At 54.4% G+C, this 13,554-nt stretch overlaps 1 protein-coding gene and 3 pseudogenes across 1 annotated transcript; all 4 read right to left on the bottom strand.

Annotated features, from left to right (window-relative positions):
* Positions 1 to 1,290: 1,290 nt before the first annotated feature.
* Positions 1,291 to 2,040, bottom strand: LOC119159310 (annotated as a pseudogene).
* Positions 2,041 to 4,702: 2,662 nt separating this feature from the next.
* On the bottom strand, positions 4,703 to 5,744 carry LOC119159303 (annotated as a pseudogene).
* A 3,442-nt stretch (positions 5,745 to 9,186) lies between these two features.
* LOC119159333 (feather beta keratin-like) lies at positions 9,187 to 9,529 on the bottom strand. Its single transcript, XM_037412043.1, is given in 2 exon segments — positions 9,187 to 9,417; positions 9,419 to 9,529. Coding segments are annotated over 2 exon segments (297 nt in total). The 3' UTR covers positions 9,187 to 9,231.
* A 2,417-nt stretch (positions 9,530 to 11,946) lies between these two features.
* On the bottom strand, positions 11,947 to 12,950 carry LOC119159301 (annotated as a pseudogene).
* Between the last annotated feature and the right edge of the window lie 604 nt (positions 12,951 to 13,554).

The raw sequence follows: 13,554 nt of genomic DNA, 5'->3' as shown, positions 1-13,554 counted from the left end.
GGGGGCACAAGGATCACTGCTTGGGACGCCTCCAGGCACAGCCTGCGCAGCAGCAAGCGTGGGCTTTCTGGAGAATTTGCTGTGCGTCTGCTCCAGACTCACGTCCCTTCAGGACACTGTGACATACACTGAAGGACTCTGCAATACTTAGTGATTCTGACCACAAAACTGCTCTGGTGGGGGCAGAGAGGCTTTTCCTGCTCCCTTCCAGCCAACGGCAGAGATTCCAGGACACGTCACCAACACTACCCATCACTTTCAGATGAGGCAGGACGATCCCTTTCATTCCATGCCCCTCACTTGCCCATGTTACACACCCATGCTCAGCCTGTGCCTCTTGTGCCAAAATCTAGCAGAGGGCTCACATCTCCCTTTACACAGCTGCCCTGGCTGCACATGCCCCTCCAACTCCCTGGGGGCTCCCTGCAGTTCCAGCCTTGGGAAGATGTGCTGGCAGGAGAAAAGGGCAAGAGCACATTGCAGGCAGTAACGTGCAGTCAGAGCCTTGGCCCGGTGGGTGTCAGCCTGTACAGAAATGTCCTCCAGCAGGTCAATGGCTTGCCTCACCATCTGGAAGCCAGTATCCAACCACGCTTGTTGCTCTCATGGCCCTTGGGGAAGCTCCTGGATGCCCTTTGCATAATCACACAATACCACACACATTTCCACCACCTGATGTCTCTTCCAATGACTGTGGTTATTGAGGGTTCTCAACTCCTCCAAGCATGATGCTGGTCCACTACTGGCCCTTACGCACACACCCTTTCCCCTCCAGGGCATCCCATCTCCCCCTGGACAGCATTTCTGGGCATCCCAAGAAGGAAGGAACATGAGGAGACATCAAGTTACAATGCAGCATCAGCTTTAATGAGTCTAAAGAGAGAAACAAAGCAGTGTGTGTTGGAAGGGACACGGTCCAGGCTGCTACAAGGGCAGTGACAGCCAGGCATGCCCTCACAGCAATGGGACGCATGTCATGGATACACATGGGGAGAGGGTGATGAGCAGGACCCCTCTCAGCTTGCTTCAGGATGAACCCATGGCACAGGACAGCACGAGGCATCAGGGCATCATGAAATGGAGAAGAAAGCGGGAGGAGAAGGAGATGACAACACCAGCTGGCCGTGTTTCCAGACAGCCCAGGATGGCACCTGGCTTCCTTCCCTCCTTTGCAGGAGGGCACGCGGGTGCTCAGCCCATCTGGAAACTCTGGCCAGCAGCTCCGTCCTCAGTCCGGCACCTGGCTTTGGGCTTCCCGGTCAATGCACTCGCTGGACGTCTGGCCCGGCTTTAGCAGGGCAGGCATCTTCTGCTCATGTAGCGGCCACCAAGGCCAGAGAGGCTAAAGCCCCCGGAGTTGATGGGCACTCCCTCCTCACTCAGGATGCTGCCCACAGCAGCGGAGGTGCTGGATCCCACGGCGGTGTTCTGGGGGAAGGAGCTGAGGATGGGTCCGGGCAGGGTCACCACCACGGGAGAGGGCTGGATCACCACGCGGGAGTCCTGGCACTGCCTGACGCAGGGCTCGTTGCAGCTGTTGGCAAGCGGGGTTGGGCCACAGGGGCGGCACAGATCGTAGCAGGACATGGCTGAGGGACGGAGGTGCACCTGGGAGGGAGGGCACGGAAAGCACACGCAGCATGAGAGGGGCAGCCTGACAGCCTGCTCGGCAAGAGCAACGCCACAGGCTGGGGAGCAGGGACAGCCTGCGTTTGGGAGAAGAGAGGTTCAAGAGCCCAGAGCCCACAGGGAGCCTGGAAAACAAAGCCCAGGATCTTCTCCGAGAGAAGTGCAGCAGACAGTAAGGTGGACAGAGACACTGGGAGCACGATGAAGGAGCAAGGCTCTCAACAAAAGCTACACCGAGACAAAGGGACAAAGAGGAGAAGAAGAGAAAGAGGAGAGTGAGGCAAAGGTGTTTGCAGCTCACCTTGTTCACCAAGGAGGAGAAGGCAGGAGAAGTGGATGAGGATACCTGCAGCTGGACTGGCTTTTATACTGCTCCAGACCGCCCCAGGCCCAGAGGCACCCTTTGTGCATGTAATGTGTTTACCAACAAGCCCATCTTGCATGCAAAACTTCTCAATTAAAGAAATGAGAACACTGCTTATGTTCCCTGCAACGCTGCCTTTTCATTTCCTTGTTCATGACATGGCCGTTCAGCCACACAGGCTCCTTTCAAGTGACGGTATTAGAGGCCAAAATATTTCCATGGAAAATTAGAAATCAGCAGAGGCAGATGATGCAACCAATGATGAGGAGTGTCCCACCTCACCAGGTGATGCCAGACCCTTGCCCTCCAGGGCCTCACTTGAAGGATTCTCATAATATATGAGGCATGTTTTCTGGCCTTCCTAAAATTTAAGGCCAGATTAAAATATTTGCTGTGACAGTGGTCGCTATATCCATCACAGTATGCAATATTTTACTCTATCAATGTTAGGTTTAAATTACTCAGTCAGCATGTAAGTTGACTAAAACACTTTTAGGTTGTATTTTCAAAACATTTTTATCAAGATAAATCCGTATGCTCTTTGTTATTTTTTAACTTACTTCGACAACCTCCAGCAGCCTCCAGTGTACAGAAGAAGAATGATTGAGAGGTGGATAGACTGGTCTCCAACACACATGAAGTGTACTCCCCACCCAAACTCCAAAACTCAGTGTTGGGGCTTCCCAATTGTTCATTTTTCATCTGCAAAGGTACCAAACACCTCTTCTTTGACCTGACACATTATCTCCATAATAGGCACTGCAAAAACCCTGGATAGCTTTCCATGAGACAATAAAACTCATCACAAGTACTCATGGTGGGGGAACATCAACAAGGGTATGCTGGAGTCCAGCAGACATAAGGATCTCCGTTTCCTCTGCCCAAACGTCTCAGCATATGCACACATGCAGTTTCCCAGTGGCCTGTGCAACACCCACAGTCAGAACCTATGGGCTCCAGTGACGGGCCACAGCGTGTTCTCTCTGGTCACGTCCTGCAGATGCCGCCTTCCCTCCCTGGTACCATCTTCTCACCCCACCTTGCTCCTGCTGGCAGCTCAGCCTGGCTCAGGAGCGTTGCTGGAGAGGGCATTTCCTGAGGGCCTTCCTGCGGAGCAGGGCACAGGGGCCTTGCGGTGGCAGCTGTCCTGCAGGGAAGACAGGCCTTGAGCCATGGCAAAAGGCACTGTAGGGGTTCACGCAGCGTATGGGACAGAACAGGAGGTGCCCCTCTCTCCACCTGAAACAGGACAGGGGCACGGGATAAAAACACCAGTTGTGGAGGACTAGAGCACGCTGGAGCAAGGCAGAGGCAGTTGTCCTCTCCCACATCTCCTGTGGCAGGAGCAACCACCACATCCCGGTGGAGTAGGCCCCACCAACTACACGCCGCCTCCATGCACCAGCAAAGTCACTTTCCTCCCTGACATCTGAGGTCTTGCAATTCAGGGCAGAAGGGCAGGAAGAGACAATGGCTGCATCGTGGAGGGTGCCTTCTTTCCTTCCCCTGCTGTGCAAGGGAACGAGAGGGACTTGCTAAATGCCCACACTTCACTGTCATGGCCCACAGGCCACGTGGCCTCCCAAGCAGGGACTGTGGCGCTGTGCCAGTGTTGCTGAGTACTTGAGAAAAACGGCCTGGTGGGCACAAAGAGGTGGCCTGTGGGCAGAAGTGAAGGTTCACAATTCCATTGGCATCTGGCACACATCAAGCACCTCTTGGAGCTATTGAAAACACGGCAAGGGATATGCCATTAGCCACAAAGGTATGGTGTTCAGGACCAAGTGATGTGGGTGGCCTCAGGAAGGACATACCGCATATAAAACGAGTCCCATACAACTGTGGGAGAGGGGGTTAAATGGGGAAGGAGCAGCGTGGTCTGACCTCTGGAGGAAGGAGATACAGCACAGACAGTAGAATCTAACCCACAGTAAAGCCTTGTGGCAGCCTAATAGTTTGTTTGTGCTGCAACAAAGCTTTACCATTGGTTAGATCAAGGGTCCTCAAACTAAGGTCCGTGGGCCAGATACAGCCCCCCAGGGCCCTCAGTCCAGCCCCCGGTATTTACAGAATTCCACCACCAGGAGTTGGGGGGAAACCAAGCAGCCACAGATGACTTCCTACTACTTAATCCACATACCAGGCCCTGTTTAAAAAGTTTGAGGTCCCCTGGGTCAGGCTCTACTGCCTGTTCAGCAGCACCTTCCACCAGAGGTCAAACAACACTGAAACTCCTACACCTGACCACACACTCCTCAGGGCTACTTAACCACTTAGCGGGAACAAGCTACAGCTGCACACCATCCAGGACAATCAACCCCCTGCCTCTGAGGCAAGGCCACAGCTACATGTTATCAATGTCAATCAACCCACTGCCTTCATTCCTCTACGCCATACAAGTGACCATTTCAGCTAAACACCAACCCCCAATCCCCCAGGAATAATAGAAATGCACAACATTCCTTCAGCCACACATTTCCCTGTGTAGCATCCCATCTCCCTCTGAACAGTTTGGCTGGGCATCCCAGGAGGGAAGGAACATGAGGAGACATCAAGTTACAATGCAGCATCAGCTTTAATGAGTCTAAAGAGAGAAACAAAGCAGTGTGTGTTGGAAGGGACGCGGTCCAGGCTGCTACAAGGGCAGTGACAGCCAGGCATGCCCTCACAGCAATGGGACGCATGTCATGGATACACATGGGGAGAGGGTGATGAGCAGGACCCCTCTCAGCTTGCTTCAGGATGAACCCATGGCACAGGACAGCACGAGGCATCAGGGCATCATGAAATGGAGAAGAAAGCGGGAGGAGAAGGAGATGACAACACCAGCTGGCCGTGTTTCCAGACAGCCCAGGATGGCACCTGGCTTCCTTCCCTCCTTTGCAGGAGGGCACGCGGGTGCTCAGCCCATCTGGAAACTCTGGCCAGCAGCTCCGTCCTCAGTCCGGCACCTGGCTTTGGGCTTCCCGGTCAATGCACTCGCTGGACGTCCGGCCCGGCTTTAGCAGGGCAGGCATCTTCTGCTCGTGTAGCGGCCACCAAGGCCAGAGAGGCTAAAGCCCCCGGAGTTGATGGGCACTCCCTCCTCACTCAGGATGCTGCCCACAGCAGCGGAGGTGCTGGATCCCACGGCGGTGTTCTGGGGGAAGGAGCTGAGGATGGGTCCGGGCAGGGTCACCACCACGGGAGAGGGCTGGATCACCACGCGGGAGTCCTGGCACTGCCTGACGCAGGGCTCGTTGCAGCTGTTGGCAAGCGGGGTTGGGCCACAGGGGCGGCACAGATCGTAGCAGGACATGGCTGAGGGACGGAGGTGCACCTGGGAGGGAGGGCACGGAAAGCACATGCAGCATGAGAGGGGCAGCCTGACAGCCTGCTCGGCAAGAGCAACGCCACAGGCTGGGGAGCAGGGACAGCCTGCGTTTGGGAGAAGAGAGGTTCAAGAGCCCAGAGCCCACAGGGAGCCTGGAAAACAAAGCCCAGGATCTTCTCCGAGAGAAGTGCAGCAGACAGTAAGGTGGACAGAGACACTGGTAGCACGATGAAGGAGCAAGGCTCTCAACAAAAGCTACACCGAGACAAAGGGACAAAGAGGAGAAGAAGAGAAAGAGGAGAGTGAGGCAAAGGTGTTTGCAGCTCACCTTGTTCACCAAGGAGGAGAAGGCAGGAGAAGTGGATGAGGATACCTGCAGCTGGACTGGCTTTTATACTGCTCCAGACCGCCCCAGGCCCAGAGGCACCCTTTGTGCATGTAATGTGTTTACCAACAAGCCCATCTTGCATGCAAAACTTCTCAATTAAAGAAATGAGAACACTGCTTATGTTCCCTGCAACGCTGCCTTTTCATTTCCTTGTTCATGACATGGCCGTTCAGCCACACAGGCTCCTTTCAAGTGACGGTATTAGAGGCCAAAATATTTCTGGGCCGCTGACACAGAACCAAAGAAAAAAGATTAAGGCAAAGAGAAGGAAACGGCGTAATTCGCCGGACGATGCCAACATCTTGCCCTCCTGGCGTTGGTTTTCAGATTTTGGCCCACCAAATGCAGCCTCATCGCCTTGTAAACCTTTCATTGAAGGCCAGGCTTCCAACAAGCTTCCCATGGGAGGCCAGTCAGCTTTCCCTATCGACCAGCTCAGGCTGCCTGAGGCACCAGCTTCCCAAGCACGCCAGCTCTGCCCTTGGGCTTTAGCCCTTCCTTGATACTGAGCGTTGCTCTCGGCAGAAATAAGCCTAGCTCTTTTCTCTCTCAGCTCTGTCAGCAGCATCTAGAGGTCCCCAGTCCCCACCACAGGCACCTTTCGGAAAGAAGGATGTTGCTCTGACACAACCAGGTATTGTTTGCCATTCCTGGTAGACTGGCATGCACCCCCAGAACAAGGCACCTGCTGGGGACTAAATACAAGCCCTTTCCTCCTCCTCCTCCTCCTCCTCCTCACGGTCCATGACTCAGCTTCTGCTGTGGCTCCGCATACTGGCAGGACAGCACATGCAGTTCCAAACTCTCAGCAAGATTTCCATGCAACACATCACTCTCCACAGAAACAAGCGAGGGCTGGCAGTGCCAGCAAGGACAGCCTGGAGAGCAGCAGGTGTCAGGATCTCCCCAGGGATGCATTCCAAGGGAAGGATTCCATGCTCGGCACAAGTGTTCCCAGGGCAGAAAGCCAGCTGAATGTCCCCAACAGGAATGAAAGCCCAGCTTGGGGCACAAGCCGCATTCCTCTGACACCCCAGCCATGTCCTCACTGCAAGGAGTCCTTCCCCAATTAGGCTGGGACTCCACCAGGGACAGGCAGCTCTCTAATCACACGGGCGCGGGCCAAATTCCTCATTTAAGGTGATGAAGAGAGCTTAGAAGTCACGTTGGTTAAAATGATGACAGTGAAAGCCCATCAAAGTAGAAACGCTGCCAGGGGTCAGTGAGAGCCAATTGCTCCCTGCCGGCTGAGAGCCAGGAGGTGAGATGACAACAAGGCCAGGAGGGCAGCAGCCTCACTAGCAATGGCCCCGTTGCACAGTAAGTGAGCAAGGAACATCCACAGACAGGAGACGGGTGCAGCCCAGAGACCAGCTCAACCATCAAGTTCATGGATGAAGCAGGACTGGCATCAAGCAGGACAGTCAGTCCCCACATCAGGAGCAGACCCAGTCACAGTGACCTGGTCCAACAGAGCTCACTGAATCCTGACCAGGGCCATAGTGTCCAGACACGCCCAAGGAGAGGCTGGCACATCAGTGGGTTCCTTGCACTCAGGATCAAGGGGGTTCGTGGTCAGTCATAAGCCAGCCTGCAAAGGAGCAGGAGGCTTACAGTCCTGCCAGCCAGCTGAGGAAAGGGCTAAAGGCCAGGACAGAGCTTGAATAAAGGTCTGGGTCAAAGGGAAGAGGGAGGAGAGAGAGACCGCAGGTGAGGCTGAGCAGAGCCATCGGCCTTGTTGGTACTGCACTCAGGTCACTGATGGGCAAGAGGAGGGTATCTCCTGTGCACCTGGCACAAAGGACACCAGCTCCACCTGTCACAGCAGTGGGGAGAAGGACTTGTTCCTGCAAGAAAGGATTTCATAAATAAATATAAATATTTTTAATTTTATTTTTATAAATAAAAATACATACATTTATTTTCCATAAATGCAAGATAGGTCTCTTCTTCTAAGGGTCATTTCCATCACGTCCCTGACCCAGAAAATTCACAGGTAGTGTCTCCTGCCAGGCCTTGCTACTCCCACTGTCAGCACCTATGGCAAGGCCCTGCCCAAAGGCTCCAGTGCCCGGCCACAGCCCGCTCTGGTCACGTCCTGCAGATGCCGCCTTCCCTCCCTGGTACCATCTTCTCACCCCACCTTGCTCCTGCTGGCAGCTCAGCCTGGCTCAGGAGCGTTGCTGGAGAGGGCATTTCCTGAGGGCCTTCCTGCGGAGCAGGGCACAGGGGCCTTGCGGTGGCAGCTGTCCTGCAGGGAAGACAGGCCTTGAGCCATGGCAAAAGGCACTGTAGGGGTTCACGCAGCGTATGGGACAGAACAGGAGGTGCCCCTCTCTCCACCTGAAACAGGACAGGGGCACGGGATAAAAACACCAGTTGTGGAGGACTAGAGCACGCTGGAGCAAGGCAGAGGCAGTTGTCCTCTCCCACATCTCCTGTGGCAGGAGCAACCACCACATCCCGGTGGAGTAGGCCCCACCAACTACACGCCGCCTCCATGCACCAGCAAAGTCACTTTCCTCCCTGACATCTGAGGTCTTGCAATTCAGGGCAGAAGGGCAGGAAGAGACAATGGCTGCATCGTGGAGGGTGCCTTCTTTCCTTCCCCTGCTGTGCAAGGGAACGAGAGGGACTTGCTAAATGCCCACACTTCACTGTCATGAAGGCCACGTGGCCTCCCAAGCAGGGACTGTGGCGCTGTGCCAGTGTTGCTGAGTACTTGAGAAAAGGGCCTGGTGGGCACAAAGAGGTGGCCTGAGAGCCAAGTGAAAGTTTGCAATTCCATTGGCATCTGGCACACATCAAGCACCTCTTGGAGCCATTGAAAACATGGCAAGAGATATGCCAAGAGCCACAAAGGTATGGTGTTCAGAACCCAGGAAGGTGGGTGGCCTCAGGAAGGACATACCACGTATAAAAAGTCACATACAACTTAAAATTTCCACTGGACACATACCCCCAATTCCAAAGGAATGATGCAAGAGCAACACATACTTTCAACCTCAACTTTGCCCTGTACACCATCCCATCTCCCTCTGAACAGTTTGGCTGGGCATCCCAGGAGGGAAGGAACATGAGGAGACATCAAGTTACAATGCAGCATCAGCTTTAATGAGTCTAAAGAGAGAAACAAAGCAGTGTGTGTTGGAAGGGACACGGTCCAGGCTGCTACAAGGGCAGTGACAGCCAGGCATGCCCTCACAGCAATGGGACGCATGTCATGGATACACATGGGGAGAGGGTGATGAGCAGGACCCCTCTCAGCTTGCTTCAGGATGAACCCATGGCACAGGACAGCACGAGGCATCAGGGCATCATGAAATGGAGAAGAAAGCGGGAGGAGAAGGAGATGACAACACCAGCTGGCCGTGTTTCCAGACAGCCCAGGATGGCACCTGGCTTCCTTCCCTCCTTTGCAGGAGGGCACGCGGGTGCTCAGCCCATCTGGAAACTCTGGCCAGCCGCTCCGTCCTCAGTCCGGCACCTGGCTTTGGGCTTCCCGGTCAATGCACTCGCTGGACGTCCGGCCCGGCTTTAGCAGGGCAGGCATCTTCTGCTCGTGTAGCGGCCACCAAGGCCAGAGAGGCTAAAGCCCCCGGAGTTGATGGGAACTCCTTCAGCACTCAGGATGCTGCCCACAGCAGCGGAGGTGCTGGATCCCACGGCGGTGTTCTGGGGGAAGGAGCTGAGGATGGGTCCGGGCAGGGTCACCACCACAGGGAGAGGGCTGGATCACCACGCGGGAGTCCTGGCACTGCCTGACGCAGGGCTCGTTGCAGCTGTTGGCAAGCGGGGTTGGGCCACAGGGGCGGCACAGATCGTAGCAGGACATGGCTGAGGGACGGAGGTGCACCTGGGAGGGAGGGCACGGAAAGCACACGCAGCATGAGAGGGGCAGCCTGACAGCCTGCTCGGCAAGAGCAACGCCACAGGCTGGGGAGCAGGGACAGCCTGCGTTTGGGAGAAGAGAGGTTCAAGAGCCCAGAGCCCACAGGGAGCCTGGAAAACAAAGCCCAGGATCTTCTCCGAGAGAAGTGCAGCAGACAGTAAGGTGGACAGAGACACTGGGAGCACGATGAAGGAGCAAGGCTCTCAACAAAAGCTACACCGAGACAAAGGGACAAAGAGGAGAAGAAGAGAAAGAGGAGAGTGAGGCAAAGGTGTTTGCAGCTCACCTTGTTCACCAAGGAGGAGAAGGCAGGAGAAGTGGATGAGGATACCTGCAGCTGGACTGGCTTTTATACTGCTCCAGACCGCCCCAGGCCCAGAGGCACCCTTTGTGCATGTAATGTGTTTACCAACAAGCCCATCTTGCATGCAAAACTTCTCAATTAAAGAAATGAGAACACTGCTTATGTTCCCTGCAACGCTGCCTTTTCATTTCCTTGTTCATGACATGGCCGTTCAGCCACACAGGCTCCTTTCAAGTGACGGTATTAGAGGCCAAAGCTTTTCCAGAGGAAATGACACGTCAGCACAGGCAGATGATGCAGCCAGTGATGGGGAGTGTCCCACCTCGCCAGCCCCATGCCCTGCAGGGCATCACTTTAAAGTGTTTCCTGATGAATGAGGCAGGTCCCCCCAGAGCCCACAGGCTTCAGCCTGGACATCCACATGCAAGGGTCGGCACCATCAGTTGCGCTCTCTCATGCTGTACTCACTCACACCGTGTCACGCATGCTCTTTCTAGGCTGGGCACCTCTGCTCTTGCCTTTCAGACTCTCTCTCTCTCTGAGATTGGGCTTTGATCTCGGCAGAGCTTTGCCTGCCTCTTTTGCCATCTTCCATCAATCCTCCATCCCCACATGCCTCAGCCAGCAGACAGCCCGTGGCTCAGAATGAAGGCTCTTCCCCTCCCAGCGCTCTTTGCTGGACACCTCTGGCTAGGTGTGATGCACGCCTGTGACCAAGGCACGTGTTGACCAATCCATACGCGTCCTTCCTCCAGCCCGTGCCTTGCCCACAACTTTGCTTTGGCCATCAAGGCTGCTGGCACAGCACGCACAACCAGATTCGTGGCAGGATTTCCACAGGACACCCAACAGGCTCAGGGGCAAGCAGGGTCCATGACCCTCTGCAGGGACTCCTGGAGAAGCACAGCTCAAGAGGTGCCTCCTTGAGGATCTACCTGAAGCAGGACCAGAGCAGCAGGACCAATGTATTGGCATTGGAGGACATGGGCATGGGAAGGAGGGACCGAGAAGCCAGCTGGCGGGGTCCCACTCCCTCAGCCTTCCCAGCCTGGGGCCTGATGAGGGGGGCACAAGGATCACTGCTTGGGACGCCTCCAGGCACAGCCTGCGCAGCAGCAAGCGTGGGCTTTCTGGAGAATTTGCTGTGCGTCTGCTCCAGACTCACGTCCCTTCAGGACACTGTGACATACACTGAAGGACTCTGCAATACTTAGTGATTCTGACCACAAAACTGCTCTGGTGGGGGCAGAGAGGCTTTTCCTGCTCCCTTCCAGCCAACGGCAGAGATTCCAGGACACGTCACCAACACTACCCATCACTTTCAGATGAGGCAGGACGATCCCTTTCATTCCATGCCCCTCACTTGCCCATGTTACACACCCATGCTCAGCCTGTGCCTCTTGTGCCAAAATCTAGCAGAGGGCTCACATCTCCCTTTACACAGCTGCCCTGGCTGCACATGCCCCTTCAACTCCCTGGGGGCTCCCTGCAGTTCCAGCCTTGGGAAGATGTGCTGGCAGGAGAAAAGGGCAAGAGCACATTGCAGGCAGTAACGTGCAGTCAGAGCCTTGGCCCGGTGGGTGTCAGCCTGTACAGAAATGTCCTCCAGCAGGTCAATGGCTTGCCTCACCATCTGGAAGCCAGTATCCAACCACGCTTGTTGCTCTCATGGCCCTTGGGGAAGCTCCTGGATGCCCTTTGCATAATCACACAATACCACACACATTTCCACCACCTGATGTCTCTTCCAATGACTGTGGTTATTGAGGGTTCTCAACTCCTCCAAGCATGATGCTGGTCCACTACTGGCCCTTACGCACACACCCTTTCCCCTCCAGGGCATCCCATCTCCCTCTGAACAGTTTGGCTGGGCATCCCAAGAAGGAAGGAACATGAGGAGACATCAAGTTACAATGCAGCATCAGCTTTAATGAGTCTAAAGAGAGAAACAAAGCAGTGTGTGTTGGAAGGGACACGGTCCAGGCTGCTACAAGGGCAGTGACAGCCAGGCATGCCCTCACAGCAATGGGACGCATGTCATGGATACACATGGGGAGAGGGTGATGAGCAGGACCCCTCTCAGCTTGCTTCAGGATGAACCCATGGCACAGGACAGCACGAGGCATCAGGGCATCATGAAATGGAGAAGAAAGCGGGAGGAGAAGGAGATGACAACACCAGCTGGCCGTGTTTCCAGACAGCCCAGGATGGCACCTGGCTTCCTTCCCTCCTTTGCAGGAGGGCACGCGGGTGCTCAGCCCATCTGGAAACTCTGGCCAGCAGCTCCGTCCTCAGTCCGGCACCTGGCTTTGGGCTTCCCGGTCAATGCACTCGCTGGACGTCCGGCCCGGCTTTAGCAGGGCAGGCATCTTCTGCTCGTGTAGCGGCCACCAAGGCCAGAGAGGCTAAAGCCCCCGGAGTTGATGGGCACTCCCTCCTCACTCAGGATGCTGCCCACAGCAGCGGAGGTGCTGGATCCCACGGCGGTGTTCTGGGGGAAGGAGCTGAGGATGGGTCCGGGCAGGGTCACCACCACGGGAGAGGGCTGGATCACCACGCGGGAGTCCTGGCACTGCCTGACGCAGGGCTCGTTGCAGCTGTTGGCAAGCGGGGTTGGGCCACAGGGGCGGCACAGATCGTAGCAGGACATGGCTGAGGGACGGAGGTGCACCTGGGAGGGAGGGCACGGAAAGCACACGCAGCATGAGAGGGGCAGCCTGACAGCCTGCTCGGCAAGAGCAACGCCACAGGCTAGGGTGTAGCCCTGGTATTGAATGGACCACTGTAATGAAAGACAAAATCCTTCTCCAACCTTCCAGGATGGTGTTAAGGAGCTGAGAGTATTGAACATGAAAAAGGAACAAACATTTCAGGAAAAGTTACGCCAAGGCCAGAAGAGAAAGAGTAATAGGACAATGAATAGATACAGAGAAAGGCATTTGCTACTCACTGTGTTCACCAAGGAGGAGAAGGCAAGAGAAGTGGATGAGGATACCTGAAGTTGGACTGGCTTTTATAGTGGTCCAGACTGCCATAGGCCCAGAAGCATCCTTTTTGCATGTAAGGTGTCACCAACAAGCTCATCTTGTGTGGGAAGCACTCTCTATTACTGAAGTAGGCTTTGATTTGGTACTTGCATAGCTCCCTCCCCATTTTCTTGCTAATGGCTTGGCCGTTCCACCCTAGAGCCTTTTTTTATGTGACATACAGATCAAATTAATTTGATGCACAGCACTGTGGATTCCAGTGATTTAGACATTTATGGTGATCTGCCTGGAAAGCAACACATTTTTCCGGCTCTATCAGTTGAGTCACTGGCTTGTCTTTCACAAGGCCATTTACAAATTGGAATGAAGCGAGACTCAGATAATTTCCATAATTGGGAAGTTTGCATGTTTTGTGCAAATATACTTCCAGGTATTTTTCTCTGTTTCTTAGGATTGCGCCAAGTATTTAGTTTGAATCCCTCATTGAGAATGAAATACTTTCTTAGATAAAATTTATTTAGGTCACATACCTTGAATAGTAGCAATTTTGTTTACTTGTCAGTCAATATTAACCTGTTTACTTCAGAAACAACATCATGGTTTATAGCTTATTATTTCACCACCTTCTAATTTTGTAGAATATCCAACTGCTTTTAATTCCCAATACACAACAAGAT

This window comes from Falco rusticolus, chromosome 19, assembly GCF_015220075.1.
Source record: "Falco rusticolus isolate bFalRus1 chromosome 19, bFalRus1.pri, whole genome shotgun sequence".
Classification (NCBI taxonomy): Eukaryota; Metazoa; Chordata; class Aves; order Falconiformes; family Falconidae; genus Falco; species Falco rusticolus.
The sequence above is the reverse complement of the archived record's forward strand: the minus strand, read 5'-3'. Positions and strand labels throughout refer to the sequence as shown.